The sequence below is a fragment of the Nelumbo lutea genome, chromosome 2 (genome assembly GCF_056320005.1).
Source record: "Nelumbo lutea isolate HS-2025 chromosome 2, American lotus-T2T, whole genome shotgun sequence".
Lineage (NCBI taxonomy): Eukaryota > Viridiplantae > Streptophyta > Magnoliopsida > Proteales > Nelumbonaceae > Nelumbo > Nelumbo lutea.
This window is the reverse complement of record NC_142685.1, coordinates 45,808,065-45,825,169: the sequence shown is the minus strand read 5'-3', so window position 1 is coordinate 45,825,169 and position 17,105 is coordinate 45,808,065. Positions and strand designations below refer to the sequence as shown.

The 17,105-nt window shown below is 37.6% G+C and overlaps 1 protein-coding gene across 6 annotated transcripts; it reads right to left on the bottom strand.

Annotated features, from left to right (window-relative positions):
• Positions 1–6,000: 6,000 nt before the first annotated feature.
• Positions 6,001–16,554, bottom strand: LOC148870334 (homeobox-leucine zipper protein REVOLUTA-like). Of its 6 annotated transcripts, none has more exons than XM_088969481.1 (19): positions 16,431–16,554; positions 14,990–15,835; positions 14,313–14,472; positions 13,681–13,766; positions 13,367–13,457; positions 13,121–13,216; positions 12,743–12,856; positions 12,551–12,634; positions 11,704–11,859; positions 11,557–11,631; positions 11,045–11,151; positions 10,598–10,781; positions 9,534–9,722; positions 9,169–9,249; positions 8,596–8,730; positions 7,927–8,264; positions 7,621–7,726; positions 6,694–6,843; positions 6,001–6,292 (listed from the first exon to the last, which is right to left on the bottom strand). In XM_088969481.1, the coding sequence occupies exons 2-19, from the start codon at positions 15,217–15,219 to the stop codon at positions 6,146–6,148; spliced, it is 2,529 nt and encodes an 842-aa protein (XP_088825607.1). In that variant the 5' UTR covers positions 15,220–15,835; positions 16,431–16,554; the 3' UTR covers positions 6,001–6,145. The 6 variants fall into 6 exon arrangements, with proteins under 6 accessions (XP_088825607.1, XP_088825608.1, XP_088825611.1 ...); XM_088969482.1 differs by having other exon boundaries at positions 14,990–15,841; positions 16,431–16,553; XM_088969485.1 differs by having other exon boundaries at positions 13,142–13,216; positions 14,990–15,841; positions 16,431–16,550.
• Between the last annotated feature and the right edge of the window lie 551 nt (positions 16,555–17,105).

The window sequence follows — 17,105 nt, the reverse complement described above, 5'->3', positions numbered from 1 at the left end:
CATATAAAGTGGTGCATTGATAAAATTTATGACCTGCATTATCAAAACAAATAAGCAACCTTGAATGAATGAACTGATTGCAGATCAACCTGGTTTGTAATATGTGAATTTTTATATATAATTAATATATGCATATATATATATATATTTCATTTTATATTTTATTTATATTATATAAATTATAGTATATATTTTATACATATACTATATGTCATACAATAAAATATTAGATATCAAATATAATGTATATAGTGACATAGGCCAAAGGCCCGGCCCACATGATACTCCTAAATGATGCACAAGATTAATAAAAATGTCTAGGACATCAAATAGCCTCTTAAGATTTGTAAATTAATCACAACCATTTGAATGATATACGAACGTTTCAACTACTAAGGCCATTCAAATATATCAAATCTTCTTGAATTTGTCAAGAAAAGGGTAAATTGCTGAAACCATCCTAAAGCATGATCGTTATTAAAACCTCCCTTAAAGTTTGATAATTACAGTTATTTTTCTTAAATTTTTTGACACAATTGCAAGTAGAAAAATAATAACAATAAAAAAAGAGAATATAAAGTTGTAGCTTTACCTTTGAGCGGTTGATATGAAGGGTGATGATGGTTAAATGTGCAATGAGTCCCTATTGGCAATGATAATTCGAAGTTTGACAGTCGTAATCAGATACTGAGGGGATTTTCCAGACACTAAATCTACAAGACAGCCATCTTAATTAAAGTTTTATTAAAATACAAATTTACCCCTTAGATAACTCAAATTGAAGGAGTGAATTTTATTAAATAAAAATTCTAGAAAATTACATCCCATTCATACTTTTATAAGTAGTATTGGTAAATTGATCAAAACGAACATTTGGTATCAAAGCCAGAGATGGCTTTCATAGCTTCCAGCTTTGAACACCACCTTACAAGAGTGGAGAGCAATGCTCCTTCACTTGTGGCTGGCAAAAATGGATGTGGGAGCAGTTCACCCACATGTTCAAACACCTGTCAGAAGGATTGGATTAATTGGAAGTTCTCACTAGTCGCTAACAGTGGGAATGAACTCAAAGGTATACCAAACGAAGATGAAGTGCCCAACCAACAGGAAATTCACATTAGCTGTTTGGAAAAAGTAGCCTGCGCTCTTTTGGGAACCTTTACATATGACACCTTAGTTAATTCAGGTCCTTATTAATCTTTTCAACTAAAAAAGTATTAAGTGTAAGTACTATTTTCCCCACACTCATTATGAAATGCCATTCACTGCAGTTAGAAGATCAGAGTTCGGATCTTCTACTCACAAGGATCCTACCCACAGGACACTACAACCGTACATTGGAAACATTTTTCATATTTGCATGCTATCGTTCATGGGAAATATTTCCAATGTACAGTATCATGTGGATAAGTGTGGGTAGGAGATCCGAATTGGGAGGACCATACTCCACTATATTATCATATCTTAAGGTTTCAAAATCTAGACTTAGAAATTTAAGAGATAAAATCAACAATGACTATTTTGATTACGTTTGATGATATCTCCTATTCCCATTCTCTAGGTGGTATTTCTCTTTGGCCGGTTAGAACTCGACAAAGGAGATTGTTACCCATCAGGCCATCATCTTGTGTGCACAGATTACAATAAATGCGTAAAGGCACAAGTATTAACCTTATATAATCCACACTATCATGAAGGACATTTGAGACCTGGCTAGAGGTTTCTCGGCTATTTTGTTTTCTTTTATGAGTTTATCCCCAGAGAGTTGAATAGGGAAGCCCACTCCTTGGCGAGTAGGGCCTTGAATTCAGAAGTTTGTGTGTTCAATGCTGTCGTTTCTGGGCCTTGCAGTGTTACGAGCCCAGTGGGCCGGTCTGTGACAACAAATGGTGGACACATAACAATATTTCCCATTGATACCAACCATAGTACACTAATTATTTAAAAGGAACCCTACATAAGGGCATTTTTAATGGATCTGTCCTCAAGGATAATAACAATCAATTGAAAAAGTCATTGGGTGTGTAATGGCCATCTTAAAAATAGTTGAGCAGACCTATTGGGTAGAAGTTCTCATTGAGGATTTGTTTTTTTTTTTTTCAAAGATTATGGTCCAAATTCTCTGATTGTGAGTAAAAAGTTAAGAGCGCCCTTATCAGTAATTTTCCAAATGGCTAGCACAGAGCTGGGTTCATAGATCAATTTTATAAAGAAAAATAGATTTACAAGAATTTGATATATTCATGTTTGAAGAGAGGCTGCAATTGAATGCTCAAGTTCTATGATGATTTGTAATTTGAGAATCTAGTACACAAGGCAGTAATGAATAAAAAGATCTCTTACACAATGGATTAGGATCATTTTTTTCATTTAATGGGAAGGGTTTTCTTGTCATTACACACATACACAAATATATATCAAAGAGATTCTCTATGTCTATGCCTATTTTGGAAACACACAAAATGGTTCAGATAGTTTCAATAGGAGAAAATTTAATTCCATACGTTAAAACTACCTTGGTTAAAATTAAGAAGCATCAACGCTTTGGGAAGAAGAATTTTGTTCATCCATTTAATAGTATAATTTTAATTATTCATTCTCAATAATTTTTCCCCTTAAGAAAATAGTCTATCAAATATTATTTTATTTATTAATATAATAATTTATTCTCCTAAGTTTGCATTACATAGATTTGGTTCTATCATTTCTTTGGCTGGAGTTGACCTCACCCAAACCACCCTCTCGTGGAGCTCACATCAAACACTGGCGTGTCGCATTTCATTGGGGTCGGATGTGACCACGGTCGTAGCAGATGTGACCTTCCCTTTGTGATCATACAATTTCTCTCATCTACTTGGTGGGTTGTAACGTTGTGTTAAGGGTTGATAAGTGGAGTTGGTATGGATTGGGTGGTTGTCATCAAGATATTGTATTTATAATTAAGGATATTTTCAGTCTCTGTAACGGTTGTCTAATGAAGTTCATTTTGATATCTCGAGAATTAAATATAGCAGCCCACAGGCATATAATTATTAATCTTAGTTTTACCTTTTTGATTTTGAATTTACTCCAACTTAGTTTTAAGAAATTTCTATTTTCTTTGATTTTCTTCTTTTTGTTTTTATTATTGTGTTGTTTGTTTGGTGTTTCTGACTGTGTTGATCAATGAATTTTTTTCACAAGAAAACATCTCCCGTGTGCACGACCCTGTATATATACGTGTTTTAACAACAGTTCGATATTGGTAAATGGTAATTTAGGGTCCATTTGGCATGTTTTTTTGAAAAGATCTTCTGATAGTTCTGACATGCAAAAGATGCATTGAGTTTTTGCATGAAGATTCGAGTAGCCCAAAATACATTTGGCAAATGCACATTTTTTCATGCATCTTTCCGTATCTTTCTACGTAAGAATAAGATGCGAAAAACATGAAAAAATTCATTTGAAGCTTTTTGAAATGGGCTTCTCACATCTTTTTGGTAATTAGATTTTTTACAAACCAAACAAGAATAGATCAAAAATCGATTTTCCCATCTTGTAAATAGCCAAAAGACCACACAAAAAGACCACACGCAACCCAGTCCACCCAACTGATATGAGAGACCTCCTAGGCTCCTACCACCATGACAATCCTAACGAACTCACCATAGTTAGTGGGATCCGACTACAACGACCACGGATGCGATGGTTGGCATGATCGGTACTGAAGCCTATTCATCATGTATGATGTTGGAGGTTGTCTACCATGTAACTCAAGTGGCTAACAGCTGAACGATCAGAAAAAGAACAAATTGTGCAGACTAAATTAAAGTTTTCTCTCTGTCCATGAAAAGAAAAGTAAAGAAATAGATGTGACGAAATTGGTCTAATTAAATGAATAAATAAATAAAGTTGGCCCGGTTTCTTCTTCTTGTTACACAGTTGGTCTACTTTCTGATATCCCGTTTTTTCAATCTCAAAATTATCCAGCTTCGCAATTAAATGTCTCTAGGTTGCAGAAGAAAACATTATTTAATCGAAACTTTACGTTCATGAGCAATAAAGGAGACTCAGCAGTAAAGAGACAAGACAAAGGGTGATCTGCGAATGCTGGCTGTCACCCCAACCTCAACCTCAGGAATATTGTCTAAATTTGTCCAAACAAAGTGCAAGCAATCAATAGGATCTATAGGGGTTCAAAGACTTGGATGGTGTTTGGAATGTAGGCATTTATCGTTATATAAGGTGTTACTTCAGCATTTCCCCTATTATGAGAATCCATCCACATAGACTTATAAGAGCAAGCTTTGATTTATGTATACGTCTGCCGTTGAGGGAATTTTCATTTTAACTGATGTAGTATCTAATGATGCCCAAATATCAATAAACAAATTCATTATTGCTTTCTCTGGTTTTATAAATAAATCAAACACAAGCATTTAGTAAATAAAAGCACACTATTTCAAACACATACTTAGTTAGTCTATCAATTGGGCATCACTTATTTATCAACAGAGGATGGAAAGAGGATTATGGATTTCTTCCTGTGAAACGCAGTCACCTATCAAATGGACATTCCCAATCGTAACTGTGGACCCACCAATCACCAGTAAAAAGAAAAAGAGAAAATAGCTCCACCAAAGCCCGAGATTGAGTCCTGACTCCGCATACACTAGTTTTACTACGTCGGTGGAAAAGAAGTAAGGGTATATTTGATTTACAGTCGAAATTGAAATCAGAATTGGAGTCAAATCAGAATGACCTATTATCACAGTTTATTTGGTTGAGACAGAAATTAAAATCAGCGGAAATGAAGTTTTATTCTCAAGAGAAAAGCAAGAAATGATCATTCCCTCAAATTGAATAACGTCGTCTTAATGAAAATAGGATTCTAATTCGGCCCAATGAAAACAGTTGAAATTAGAATAATTTATTCCGATTTCAAACCCTTATTCCTGCAAATCAAATGGTGCCTAAGATTGGAAGTTCATTCCGTAGAGAATAAAACGAAAAGGGCAGCAGGGTAAATTGCAAGAAATCAATTGAAGGGTTTAACTTTAGCGCCAATCTATTAGTTTCGCATATATTAGATGTGTCCCGCAGTTGAAGGGCATGTAAGTATGAAAAAGCTGTGCTAGGCGGACTCTGCCCTGCACAAGCAGATCTGAAAGTCCGAACAGCGCATGTTGGTCTCGTTCTGAGACGGGGTCATGCCTAGGACCTGCCGTACAGCCCTCCTGCACATTAGAAATTAGAAACAATTCCCATTCCCAAGAATCGATAAAAATGCCAAAGACAAGAGATGTGTTTGACCAAAGACCCGATTCTGGTAAGTTGTAACGGAGAAAAAGCTATTCCAAAGGCTGGCGTATTTTGCTGCAGTAAGCCAATACTACGCTACTACTATGGGTCTTGCTCAACAATCAACAACACTTCAGAGTCCACAATACACCTGACTTCGTAGTTCGTACAAGCAAAAAACAAAAGGTACCCGGCACGGAAAGACCACGCAGAATAAGCAGCCTCCGCGAATCCTAGATGATGAATTGGTGACATCACCTCCTTTAACGATGACTAATACTAATACAGGCTACCTACCTCACACTGCCTATGACCGTTGCTTTTGCTTTACCTTTTTCCGATCCAGCAAATTCTGACGCATAAACACGGAAGAAAGTCTCACGACTCAGGCACGCGCACACAGAAACAGACACAACTAAGAAAACAGATTTAACTGAGATGGTCACTCTCACTCGACATCCCTCCGAAAAAATAAGATCTGGATCAAATCTGTGGAACTATAGGTTCTCCTTTCTCAGCAACATGGCCAATGAAACTCCCCTGCAACTGCACTGCCCCCCATGTTCCCCGTAATGTTTTCTATGTAATACGAAAGGGAAAGAGAAAAACCATTGTGGTCCTCTCGACCGTTAATCCCCTCTAAACACAATGATAATTGGTAAGGCTCAGCTTGAAAGGAGCATAATGCAAATATGTAGAGTGCAAAAGAAGGGTTCAGAGTTTGGAAACAACTTTTTTTAATTAATTTAATATATGCAAACATCGTACAAAATTTCTCTCTCTCTCTCTCTCTCTCTCTCTCTCTCTCTTTTTATCGACTCTTGTGTTCTTTTCTTTTTTGGGGAGTGAGAATAAATAAACAATATTACACAAAAGACCAATTGACGAAAGAGAAGGCAAGACAGTGGACGGTATTTTCTCCTGCAAGGACCTTCCAGGCAAAGACTTGTTCATATGAAACATGCCGTCCCATGGTTGACATGCAAATCCCAGAAGGCAGATAAGCAAATCCCTGCATGGCAGAAATTTCAAAAGATTACGAGTGGTCATCACAAGAAATATGATCTAATTAAAGGATCAAATAATGAAAGGAGTAACATTTCCTTTTTTTAAGGTAACAAAAGGAATAGCATTTCAGGCAAAATTTGTTCTTTAATCACATCTTACAGAGGTTTTTCTGACGTCCAATTTGACAAAGAACAGTCAAGGCTTAATCATTAGTCAAACAGTCAACAGACACTTGGAGTACTAATTCGTTCTTTAATCACATCTTACAGAGGTTTTTCTGACGTCCAATTTGACAAAGAACAATCAAGGCTTAATCATTAGTCAAACAGTCAACAGACACTTGGAGTACTAATTTAAGAATGTTAGAATTTCACAGTATAAGATGTCCCATTTCATGCTCATTACCTGTTGCATTATCTTGCCAAAGTCAGAGCATAGTGCCTTCCGACCAGACTCATCAAAAATTTTATCCAGCGAGATATCCTGTAGTGCTACTAGTGTGGTCTCCAGCATGTCAAGCCCCGCTTGGTTGGCAAAGGTGAAGACAGGTAATGGCTGCAAAAAAAAAAAATGTTAGTACATCCTCCAAGTCCTTAATTAGGCAGCTTCTAGTAGTTCTAAACCTCATCTTTTGGAACTTGACCAACTCAATTAGGCAAGCCTGGTCGGAAATTACCAAGTTTCCCAAATCCAAACTACACATTAACTACCAGGCAAATAAGAGCGCATACAGGTACACACGGGAATTAGTGATAAAGAGCCTAAAGCAGTGTAAGAAATGGGTCACTGCCATGCAACAACGCTATAGACCAGGTTTCCTTAGGCTCAGTTTGGAAGGAGTACAAATGCATATATGTTCAGTACAAATATACAAAATAATACAGAATATAAGGTTTTGCACTCTACAAATTTGTATTTGTACTCCTTCCAAACTGAGCACTAATCACAGAGAATCCCAACGATCAACCATGCTATGTTTCATATTTCCAAAAGAAAAACTGAGCAAAACATTTAATAGATTGATAATTATGTCCTGGCTTTAGCATTGAACACAATCCATGATGCCAAATATATATGCAGGGCATTTTCTTCATAATGGAGGTTTGTCATAATGTACACAATAGGTACTAGACATGGCAATCGGATTGCGAAATTACAATAAAGACCCAAAAGGTACTACTGCTTACATGTTTATTCAAATGGTAACATAACTAAAAGATAAAATGCTGCGCAAATACTAATTCACATGGGTACATGCTTAAAAATAACTGATGACACTCAACATGATAATACACTTATTTCAATTTTTTTTAAAGGAACTATTAACAATACCTTCAATGAGCAGCACAATATGGCATCTTGATGATGCCAGAGTTGTTTTAGCACTGACTCTCCATCCTGGCAATCAGTCCTCAGCAACTCTGCTCCAAAATAGTTACTGAATAGATAACATAAAAGAGAAACATGTCTTAGAAGAATGAAGAAAATACAGGATGGTTCATGATCTTTCTTCATTTGAAAATGACCAGCTTTGACAAAGCATTGAATAGGCTTCAAAATTATTTTAAGCCCTAGAACAGATTATGAACCTGATATTTGAAAAACAATATTTAGGCATTTTAAGCTTAGAAAACTTGCCTGTAGCTCTGGCAGATCCAGTGAGCAAGTGTAAGAGCTTCTGGAGAGCCTGGAGATAACCTTTGGCCCAAGGGTGGGCAAAGCCCAGATGGAGCTATAGCCATCGCAACCCTTTGCACAGAGGATATTACACTGCGGACATATTGTCGAGCCATTGCTGCAACATTCTCCTGAAGATGATTCTCAAAAGGGAATTGAAAAGCAATAGTCAACACTGAACGTGCGTTATAAGCATTTGAAGGTGTGTCTCCAGCAGCACGATTTGTGGCTGGACCTACTTCAAGACTGGAAGCTAGATCCAACGTACGATTTGCAGTCAACACATCTTGTTTTTCACACTGCATAAAACTATTCATTAGTTTCAGGGGGGGGGGACAACAATAAGCAGTTCCAAACATGAGGCCCACTGGCCATGCCACATAGAGCCTGGCCTGCTTTCTTTGGAGTGACACCTAGTGGACATGTCAACTACAGGGTCATAAGCTATAAAATCAGAAGTACCTTATTATTTCTGCTGTACAACAAACCAAACCTGATCCATTATTGGGACATGGTTTAGGACAAGGGAACACAGAATGAGGTGAGGAACCAAAAGAAAAAGAATAAACCTACACAAACATGTATAATTGAAATCAAAATGGTTCAAGTGTAACAACAAATAAACTCAACTGTTTTTGAATCCAATGGTATTATCCGAAAACCAGAGGGTAGCAATGGAGAGTCATCAGGAAACATTTCATCTATAGGAGCAAAAACAAGTTCAGAGCAAGCTCCCACTGCATTCTCATCCACTCCACTACAAATCTGCAGCATACAATCAATCAAAATAATGACAAAAATGGTATCAGAATTGATCATTCTTTGTACTTGCACTAAACCAAATTAAGGAACAACTCTATGAACCTTTACTCTTAATTTTCTGGCACAACCTTTATCCTGTTTTTTTTCCATAAATTCCAAAGGAACCAAACAAAGGAGTATATAGATCCAACCAAACAAAAAACTAAGCCGGTCTGCATCATCATGATTCAGGAATCAGGACAAGGAGAACAGCACTCTCAATTTTGACGACAGTTTGGAACTATATATAGTCGTATACCATATCCAGTCCACCCCTCCCAACACCCCAGATAGCTGGGACCAACATTGGGTGGTGGCCTTTAAATTAGCAAATCTTTTTCATACAAGAACATATATAATTTACTTGGATGATAGAAAATAGATTAAAATTTAAGAGGATACCTGTAAGAGATGAATGTCCCTAGATAGAACAGCTTCTTCTTGAGTGAGAGCATGACCTTCAAGACGAATTACTTCAAGCAACTGAAAAAGAAAATCACAACCAATTTAAGAATAAAAAACGAAAGGAAAAATAAGATAGGAACTACAATGAACATGAATTCAACCACAATTGCAGCATCTCTATACCCCTTATATATGTTCATGTTATAAGTTTGATCATGCAAAAAGTGTCTTTTGCAAAACTCCTCCCTCCCCCCCCCCCCCGAAAAAAAAAAGGCAGTTGAAAGGAATTGCAGAAATCTTAACAAAAAATGAAGCTTTAAGTTTATATAAAAAACATAAATTGAACTACAGCATTACCATACCTCTTCTTGTTCAACTGTGTGGCCAAGTGGCATGATGACTTGACTCCCAGAAAACCTGGTTGGCCTCAAGCCCTGAAATGCATATGAGCCTGCTTTCATTGATGCAGCAGCATAGGCATCAACATTGAAATCAGCCCACTCAGACCGGTGCTCCCTCAGGAAACGAACCAGCAGTGCAGGAGGAACATTCTAAGAATACGAACAAACATATCATCAATAATCAAACCAACAGAGTATTTTCTATAAGTAAAGTCATATGATCATTAACTACTAAAGCTCAAATTCTCAGGCTTCACCTCACAATGTCATGAAAAACGGGTCATGGGGATCAGAATTGGGAAGTCATTACTTATCAGAAAGGGTGACAACAAAACCTACTTAATCCCGTATGGGACACTTGCCACAGCCCTTCTGAAACTGACCTTCTCAATTGAACCAAATCTGATAAGTTACCACTAAAAAAACAAAACAAAACTGACTTAATCCCTACATGTCAACAAATTTTATACATGCTACCTTGTAATAGGAATCTATGATTTGAGGTTCAAAACTTAACTCGAAAAATTAAGGACAGGACTTTGTTGGCTAAGGCATACATGTCAACCCTAAGGTATGCAGTTGAGGCTTAAGGTCTCAAGGTCAAAAAGGATAGGGGTGCTTGTCGGGTACCCAACACGAAGAATCTACCCAGCCTAGAACCATTAAAATTTTAACAAGTGCTCCATCTGATCTCACCCAAGTTGCACCCCCTTACAAAATGACAATAGACCCCAAATAGCTCAATTTTATCCTCCTTTGTCTTCACCATCCCCATGTTAACAGTAACCATAAGCTCTCTCTCGGTAATTTGTGAATTGAAGATCTATCAAGACTTTTCCCTAAAAAGTTCTATAATGTCTAATAACCCATTATATTTTGGCATTACATTGTTGTACCCAAGCAGTATAATAAAATGAGTGATGCCTTCCAATGCTTAATTGTGAAAATAAGAAAATAAATTCTCATAATTCATAAACTTCAAAAATTTTGATGGACAAATTTTCAATTATAGGTTCAAAACTCACTTGGAGTAGCATAGATGCCTTCACACAGAGAATACCTCCAGGCAATGTAAGAGTGTTGGAAGGATTGGCAATAGTGCTCATGTTCTTGGTTGAATTAATAGCGACTATTACATCTTCAGCACCATCACAGCTCATCAACGACCAGCCATCATCATTAAATCCATTGATAGCATCATTAAATCCTCTAAAAATTAGATAGAAATTAATAATCAATAACGACACATAAAAAAGACCATTACTCATGCTGGTCCCATCTATCTAGGGTTTTTGGGAGGGGTAAACTGGATATGGTCCTAACATTTGGCATTTTCTTGCACAAAGAGGCTGCTCTCAGACTTGAACCACGTTTTCACGTTTGTCAGCCTGGGATTTTACCATTACATCAAATAACAATATATACACAAGAAAAAGAGAAGAAAAACAACCTACAATTATTATACAAATTACCTGCTCAATCTTTGGCTAAAAGTTCGCAGGACAGCAGGTTGCCTACCCAAACCATAAACCACCTCACCACTGGTCTCCTGAGCTATTTGCCTAATGTAGCGCAGTGCCTTCACAGAAAATAATTCAATCAGTTACAATCTCATAATTTTTCCTTCTTGTTTTTTTTTTTATCTTTTTATTTTACATTTTTAGTTGAATAGTGTAGCGGTGGTCCATGTGCAGCTATGATTTCTTCTCTTTCTTACTTCTTGTTTTTCATCCTTTATTTTTTATTTTTTTATTCAGGAGTGTAGTGGGGGTCTTTGTGCCAAATGCAGCAATAGCAATTGAAACAAAATTTAAGTTTCTAAGAAAGTAAGATCCTTTTATGATCCTTCACATGGTGAGGTTTCAGGCCTTGCCCATGCTTCAATCGGCTCACCAATTGAACTGTTTGAAGGCATCCATTGTGACAATGTAGAATAGGGTTCATTTCAAAACAATTGAGAGATCTCTAGCAATTCACAACTTACTGCAATCGTCATCTTCTGGGCAACAACTTTTGACGACTCATAGAGTGGTCTCAGTACTTCAGGAACACTCCATGCCTGAACAATGGAGAATGAATAAAATAAATATGATGCCTTGGAAAAAAAATTCTTATTAACTAGAAAACAAACCTCGAGATCCAAGTGGTCAACAATGTGAATGATTGACCCTCCCCCCTCGCATGGCCGAATCAAGTAACCACTGGGTAACATCTCAGCCCGAACAAATTGGGTAGCAGCTGCTGCATTTGGGCCAGCACCAGAACCAGAGAGAGATCTCTCACATACCTTGAGAGATTGAAAAACAAGCCAAAAAAAGATTTGTAAGACAGAGTGAGTAGGTGAGGTTACATCAAAAAATTAGATATGTAAAGATGCTACAGCAGTGTAAATCTATTCACACGGCATCTAAACCAAGAGATAGAAAGAACCATCCAAAACTCCAAGCACAGGTTCAACCATATAATCAGATCATCCTATCTATAGAAATCTTACAGCTAGCCAAGGACAGCACAATTAGCTGACAGGATACATCTATTCCATATATTGCAAAAACGAAATTGCCAATTGGTAAGTTTTCAATATGCAAGGAATCCTAGCCAAACAATAAAGGATTGTCTCCCAACACAATGCAATATATCTTAGTACAAATTAATGCCTGTGGTTGTGAGAACATTTACCATAAACCAATTTGGCATATTGGATATCAAATGTTGCTCCACTAAATAACAATAATGATGATGTTAATAGACTAACTTTCAATCTAATGCATCTTGTATTTCTTCTTTTTTATTTTCTAAGTTCCCATCAATTGTAAGATAGTAAAAACAATTAGTGCACAATGGTCAATACTATGAACCAAGCCAATGCATTAATTAGTCGACTTTTTATTCACTATTTAAAGAGTCCCCACATGGGAAACTGACGGCATGAGAAATGTAATGATATTTCATGCTATACAACTTCCATGACTACATACCACAAGACTGCCATCATCTAAATTCGTGGTGTATCTCAAAGTCCAGAAATCCCGAGCTGGTGCCAGTATAGTTGGAGCATACATCTGAAAACATCCGTATGTTATACGTAATCTAATGTGAAGAGAAAAACTAAATGGGTGCACTTTGTGACAGGCTCAGAAGAATAAAATATCCAACCCACTCTTCCTAACCTGCATGTATATCAGTTCAATCATTCCTCCATTTCCAGCAGGAAACATCGTAAAGACTTCAAGGTTCCGACAATCTCGAAACCAAGATGGACGGTCTTTGAGGATCTCTGCAATCTGTCAAAAAAATATTACCAGGGCAAATAATTAACAATTGAGAGGAAAATGAAACAGCTTCTTTTTGTTATACCTCCATTTCTATAGTCAACTTTGAAACTTTTAAATGGACAGATTTTAAAGGTTTCTTTAATTTAACTCCCTCAAACAAATTGAGGAAAATCCCTCTTCCAAAATATTAAGGTAATCCAGAATTTCAACATGGCAATAGTCATCTCAATTCAACTATATTATTAAAAAAAGATTTACATTTTCACTTCTCACCTTTGTAGGTTCTAAACTTACAAGACCACAGGCTCGTGCTGCCACTCCACTGCAATTATGTGAAACGGCAACAATCCCAACAGAATCCGGACCAGGCTGGAGACATTAAGTGTAAACGCCTTAGGCCTCACAAAGAGGAAAGTCTACAGACTTGCATGGTAATCTCAAGCTTCACACTGCCCTAAGAAAGTACCAATAAAATGATTCAGAAAAAATAAAAGAATAATTTAGATAACAATCAGAAACCTTCATCCCAGGCATCTGGACCCAATCAACAGCAGTTCCTGTAGCTTTTGAAAGGAACTCTGCCAAGGTCTCCTCTGCAATCGAGAGCAATCTGCCATACAGAGGAAAAAATAGAGATCAGAAACAAACATAAAGATAAATCATTCTACTCCAACATGCCCACTCACTTGTGAGCGTGCGAGCTCACACACACACAGACCCAGCAGGATTGTTGGCATTTCTTAGGGTAATGCCCACTCACTTGTGAGCGTGCACGCTCACTCACTCTCACACACACACACACACAAAGAGAGAGGGAGAGAGAGGAGAGAGACCCAGCAGGATTGTTGGCATTTCTTAAGGGGTGCTGAGGAGTGGTAACTACAGACTCACAGCTTGCATCAGTAGTTGACACAGATGCCTGCATAAAACCAAACATGGATCAGGAAACCGAGAAGGGAAACATTCACAGAAGCCTCCAAGGAGGCAAGGACCTTTACAACATTAATGCTGATTCCATGTAATAGGAATAGATGAAATTTTATTTCTTTGAAGTGAAAAAAACAAATTGCATGCGTTACAATCCTTTGATTTCTTATTCTAGCGTCATGCAAAAATAGATTTAACAGAAAATTGGAGTGAATAGAGCCAGCTAAAAACAAAATTCTTCGTAGACGTAGAAGAACATTAAGGATTTAGATCCTATTGTAGGATAAACTGGATAGTAACAGAGATCATAAGGTTCGGGTGTTCCAGAAGTAACATTGGCAGTTTTTCTGGAACTACCATACCACTGTGAATAAATAAGATATATGAGCAGGGAAAGGAAAAGAAGGATCCCCAAGAGAAACAAACAAGAACTTATGCGTGATGATAATGATGCACAGAGAGCGGCAAAACTAAAAGCCGTGGTAAATGAATAAGCCAATTTCAAAATCGGCAAAAGTTTATGATGGACAGAACTCACGTTTTGCAGTTGTTGCCTCATGTACCCATTTTCATACACCAGCTGCGATACTTGCTTTTGAAGACGATCATTCTCTTCCATCAACAGCTTATTCATTGCAGTTAACTTCCTGTTCACGGTCTGAAGTCGAGAAGCCTCCTTCCTCTGCTTCTCACGGCACCTACAAGAAAATAACATTAACAAAAATCAGTAACACAGAATTCCCATCTCATTCTGCCTCCTAACTTAGGTTTAATGGATTAAAAACAAAGCGAATTACAGAACTCTACATCTATTTTGTTCTCTGAAAAAGCAGTAGGAACTCGGACTCATGAGTTGGCGGAGGCGTTCCGACTCGGGCGATTCCGAGAATCGGTCATATTCTAATAAATAAAATGGTTCTCAGCTCTCAGGAGAACAGGAGCTAATGAGTAATGAACTGTGTACTGTGTACTCTTAAAAAAAAATCGCCATGTTAAAATATAGCTAGAAACTAGATTTCTCTAATAAGGCAAAACTCGTCCGAATCGGTTTACGACACGGACAAATCGCAACGCCCACAGAATCCAGGTTTTGCATGGACAAGAAACAGCCAAGCTGCTGGTGAGAGAAGAAATAATTGCAGACAAAACAAAAGGCATTGAGCAAATAAAAAAACGATGGAGTAAAAGAGAAACATCTCTGCTACAAGTTCTTGCCTGCGATTCTGGAACCAGACTTTGATCTGTTTGGGTTCGATATTGGAGAGGATCGGGCACTCGCGGATCAGCTGCTGCCGTCTCATCGAACTCGGCTTCGGACATTCGGCATAGACTCGCTCGAGAGCTTCGACCTGCTCGGCGGTGTAGCGGACATACTTTCCGGTATCCAGATGTTTGTTAATGCTGCCGCTACTGTTCTCTCTATGCGGCGCCACGGCCATCGCCATTTTTTCCTTTTTCTTTTTTGGCTCTCTTTTTCTGCCACTAGAATTCAAAATCCTCTATGGAAGAGAAAGAGACAGAAATAGGCGCTTAACGAGCGGTCTTCTAAGCAGGCAGCCTTGCCTAAGATTCTCTCGTAAACTCCGTCTTTGTGTAAAACGTACGATAATTAAGAGCTTCAGCGGATTGAAAAAAGATTCTCACACCAAAAGAGCTTTTGGAGTTATTTATACTTGAAAACGTTGCTTGCGAATTTACAGTTGAAAATCTCAAAGAATACAGCACCGTATTTCTTTTTTTCTTCTCTCTGAAATCTCCTGGGCTTACTCGGCGAAGTTGCAGATAACGAATAAGCAAAGCACGACTAAGCTTGCCGATTTTCCTGAGAGATGCCGACACCTTGAACCAAGATCATCTCATTCTTATCGAAGTATTCTAGAACAATGAAGCAGACCGCTTTTGTTGTGGTGTCTAAAGCAGAAGAAGCTGAACTTTGTGATTCTTTTGACCAATATTCTGCTACTGCAACCTTGGAACTGCAGAAATAAAGACTCCGGCCAGACCTTTTACTCAACAAACTCTTTAACCACGAGATATCCTTCATCAAACTCGACTGCAAACCTAGTTCTTAAGAAAAACCAAAATATATCCAGATAAATATCCTCAAACAAAAGCTCCACTATCAACCTCGATTCCAACAAATACACTAACGTTCGCAACAGTAAATATTCTCTCTAACGAGCTTTACAAAGCGCATGAACCTTTAACAAATATCAACTCAAACATCAATCAAGGAGAGAGGAAAAAAAAAAGAAAAATAAGAGAAAAACTCAAAGCTGAAAAATCTCCTTTACAACCCGGTCCTCAACTTTCATGTTTGCAGATCAGATTCACAGTGAAAAATAACTCGAGAACTAGAAGCATCCAACTTAGAATATCACCTCTAGAAATCTCAAGCTGCGTTAAGTTTTACCAAAAAATCAAGATCGTAGAAAAACAATCATTTGTTTTCCCGTTTACAGACACGGCTCTCTGGACGACGAGAGACTCTTCTGAATTCTCTCTTATCAGAAAGCTAAGGAAACAATTAAAATGGAGAGAAATTCACGGAGAGAAACGAAAAGCTCAAGCGTACCCACAGAGAATCAGCGGTAAGAGAGAAAAATGTTAAAAGAAGATGGAGAAGATTCGAGAGGAAAGGGAGAGAGAGTGTCACCAATGTAACATCCGCCCTTTTACAAAGGGTAAGGGAGTGGAGTGGATGAGAAGACGAGCAGAGAAACAGCTTATTCTCAGCCGAACAGTACATATAGAAAAAGAAGTTCCTTGCCCGCAAATCGAAAATCTCCTTCCCTTCTTTATAGCTTTTGAGTTTACGTCCTTGTCCTTCATGTTTTGTGAAAATGACAGTTAAAACCTGTCTCTACAGCCTCTACTTTGAAAGCTACCCCGCACCCACCCACCCTCTTTACCAAAATCTCCCTTCATTTTGGTTTTTTATCTACCACTACACTACGAGAATGCAAAATGTCCAAAACCAAACGTGTCGTCGGAATTTTTCTGCGGATGTTAAGATTGTGTTTTGTGTAGGTTCTCTCTGATGCTCTCATAACTCTTTTTAAGTCTTTAACGAATCACACACTCTTAAACTTTAAAACATGATTTTCTTTGCTGGCCAAAAGAAATAATTAAAGGAAAGGCTGCATTTATTATTTTAACAGATAAAAAAAAATTAGGTTGAAATATTTAAGCTATATTGTCAGCCTCTTTATATTAAAAAACTGTTTAATTAGTCTGCTTCACTAATCAGAATATACGACTTTTCTTGGTTGCTGCAGCCTGCAGGAGGATTGCTCAAGTTGCCATTAGGTGTGGTGGAGGCTGAGCTTCT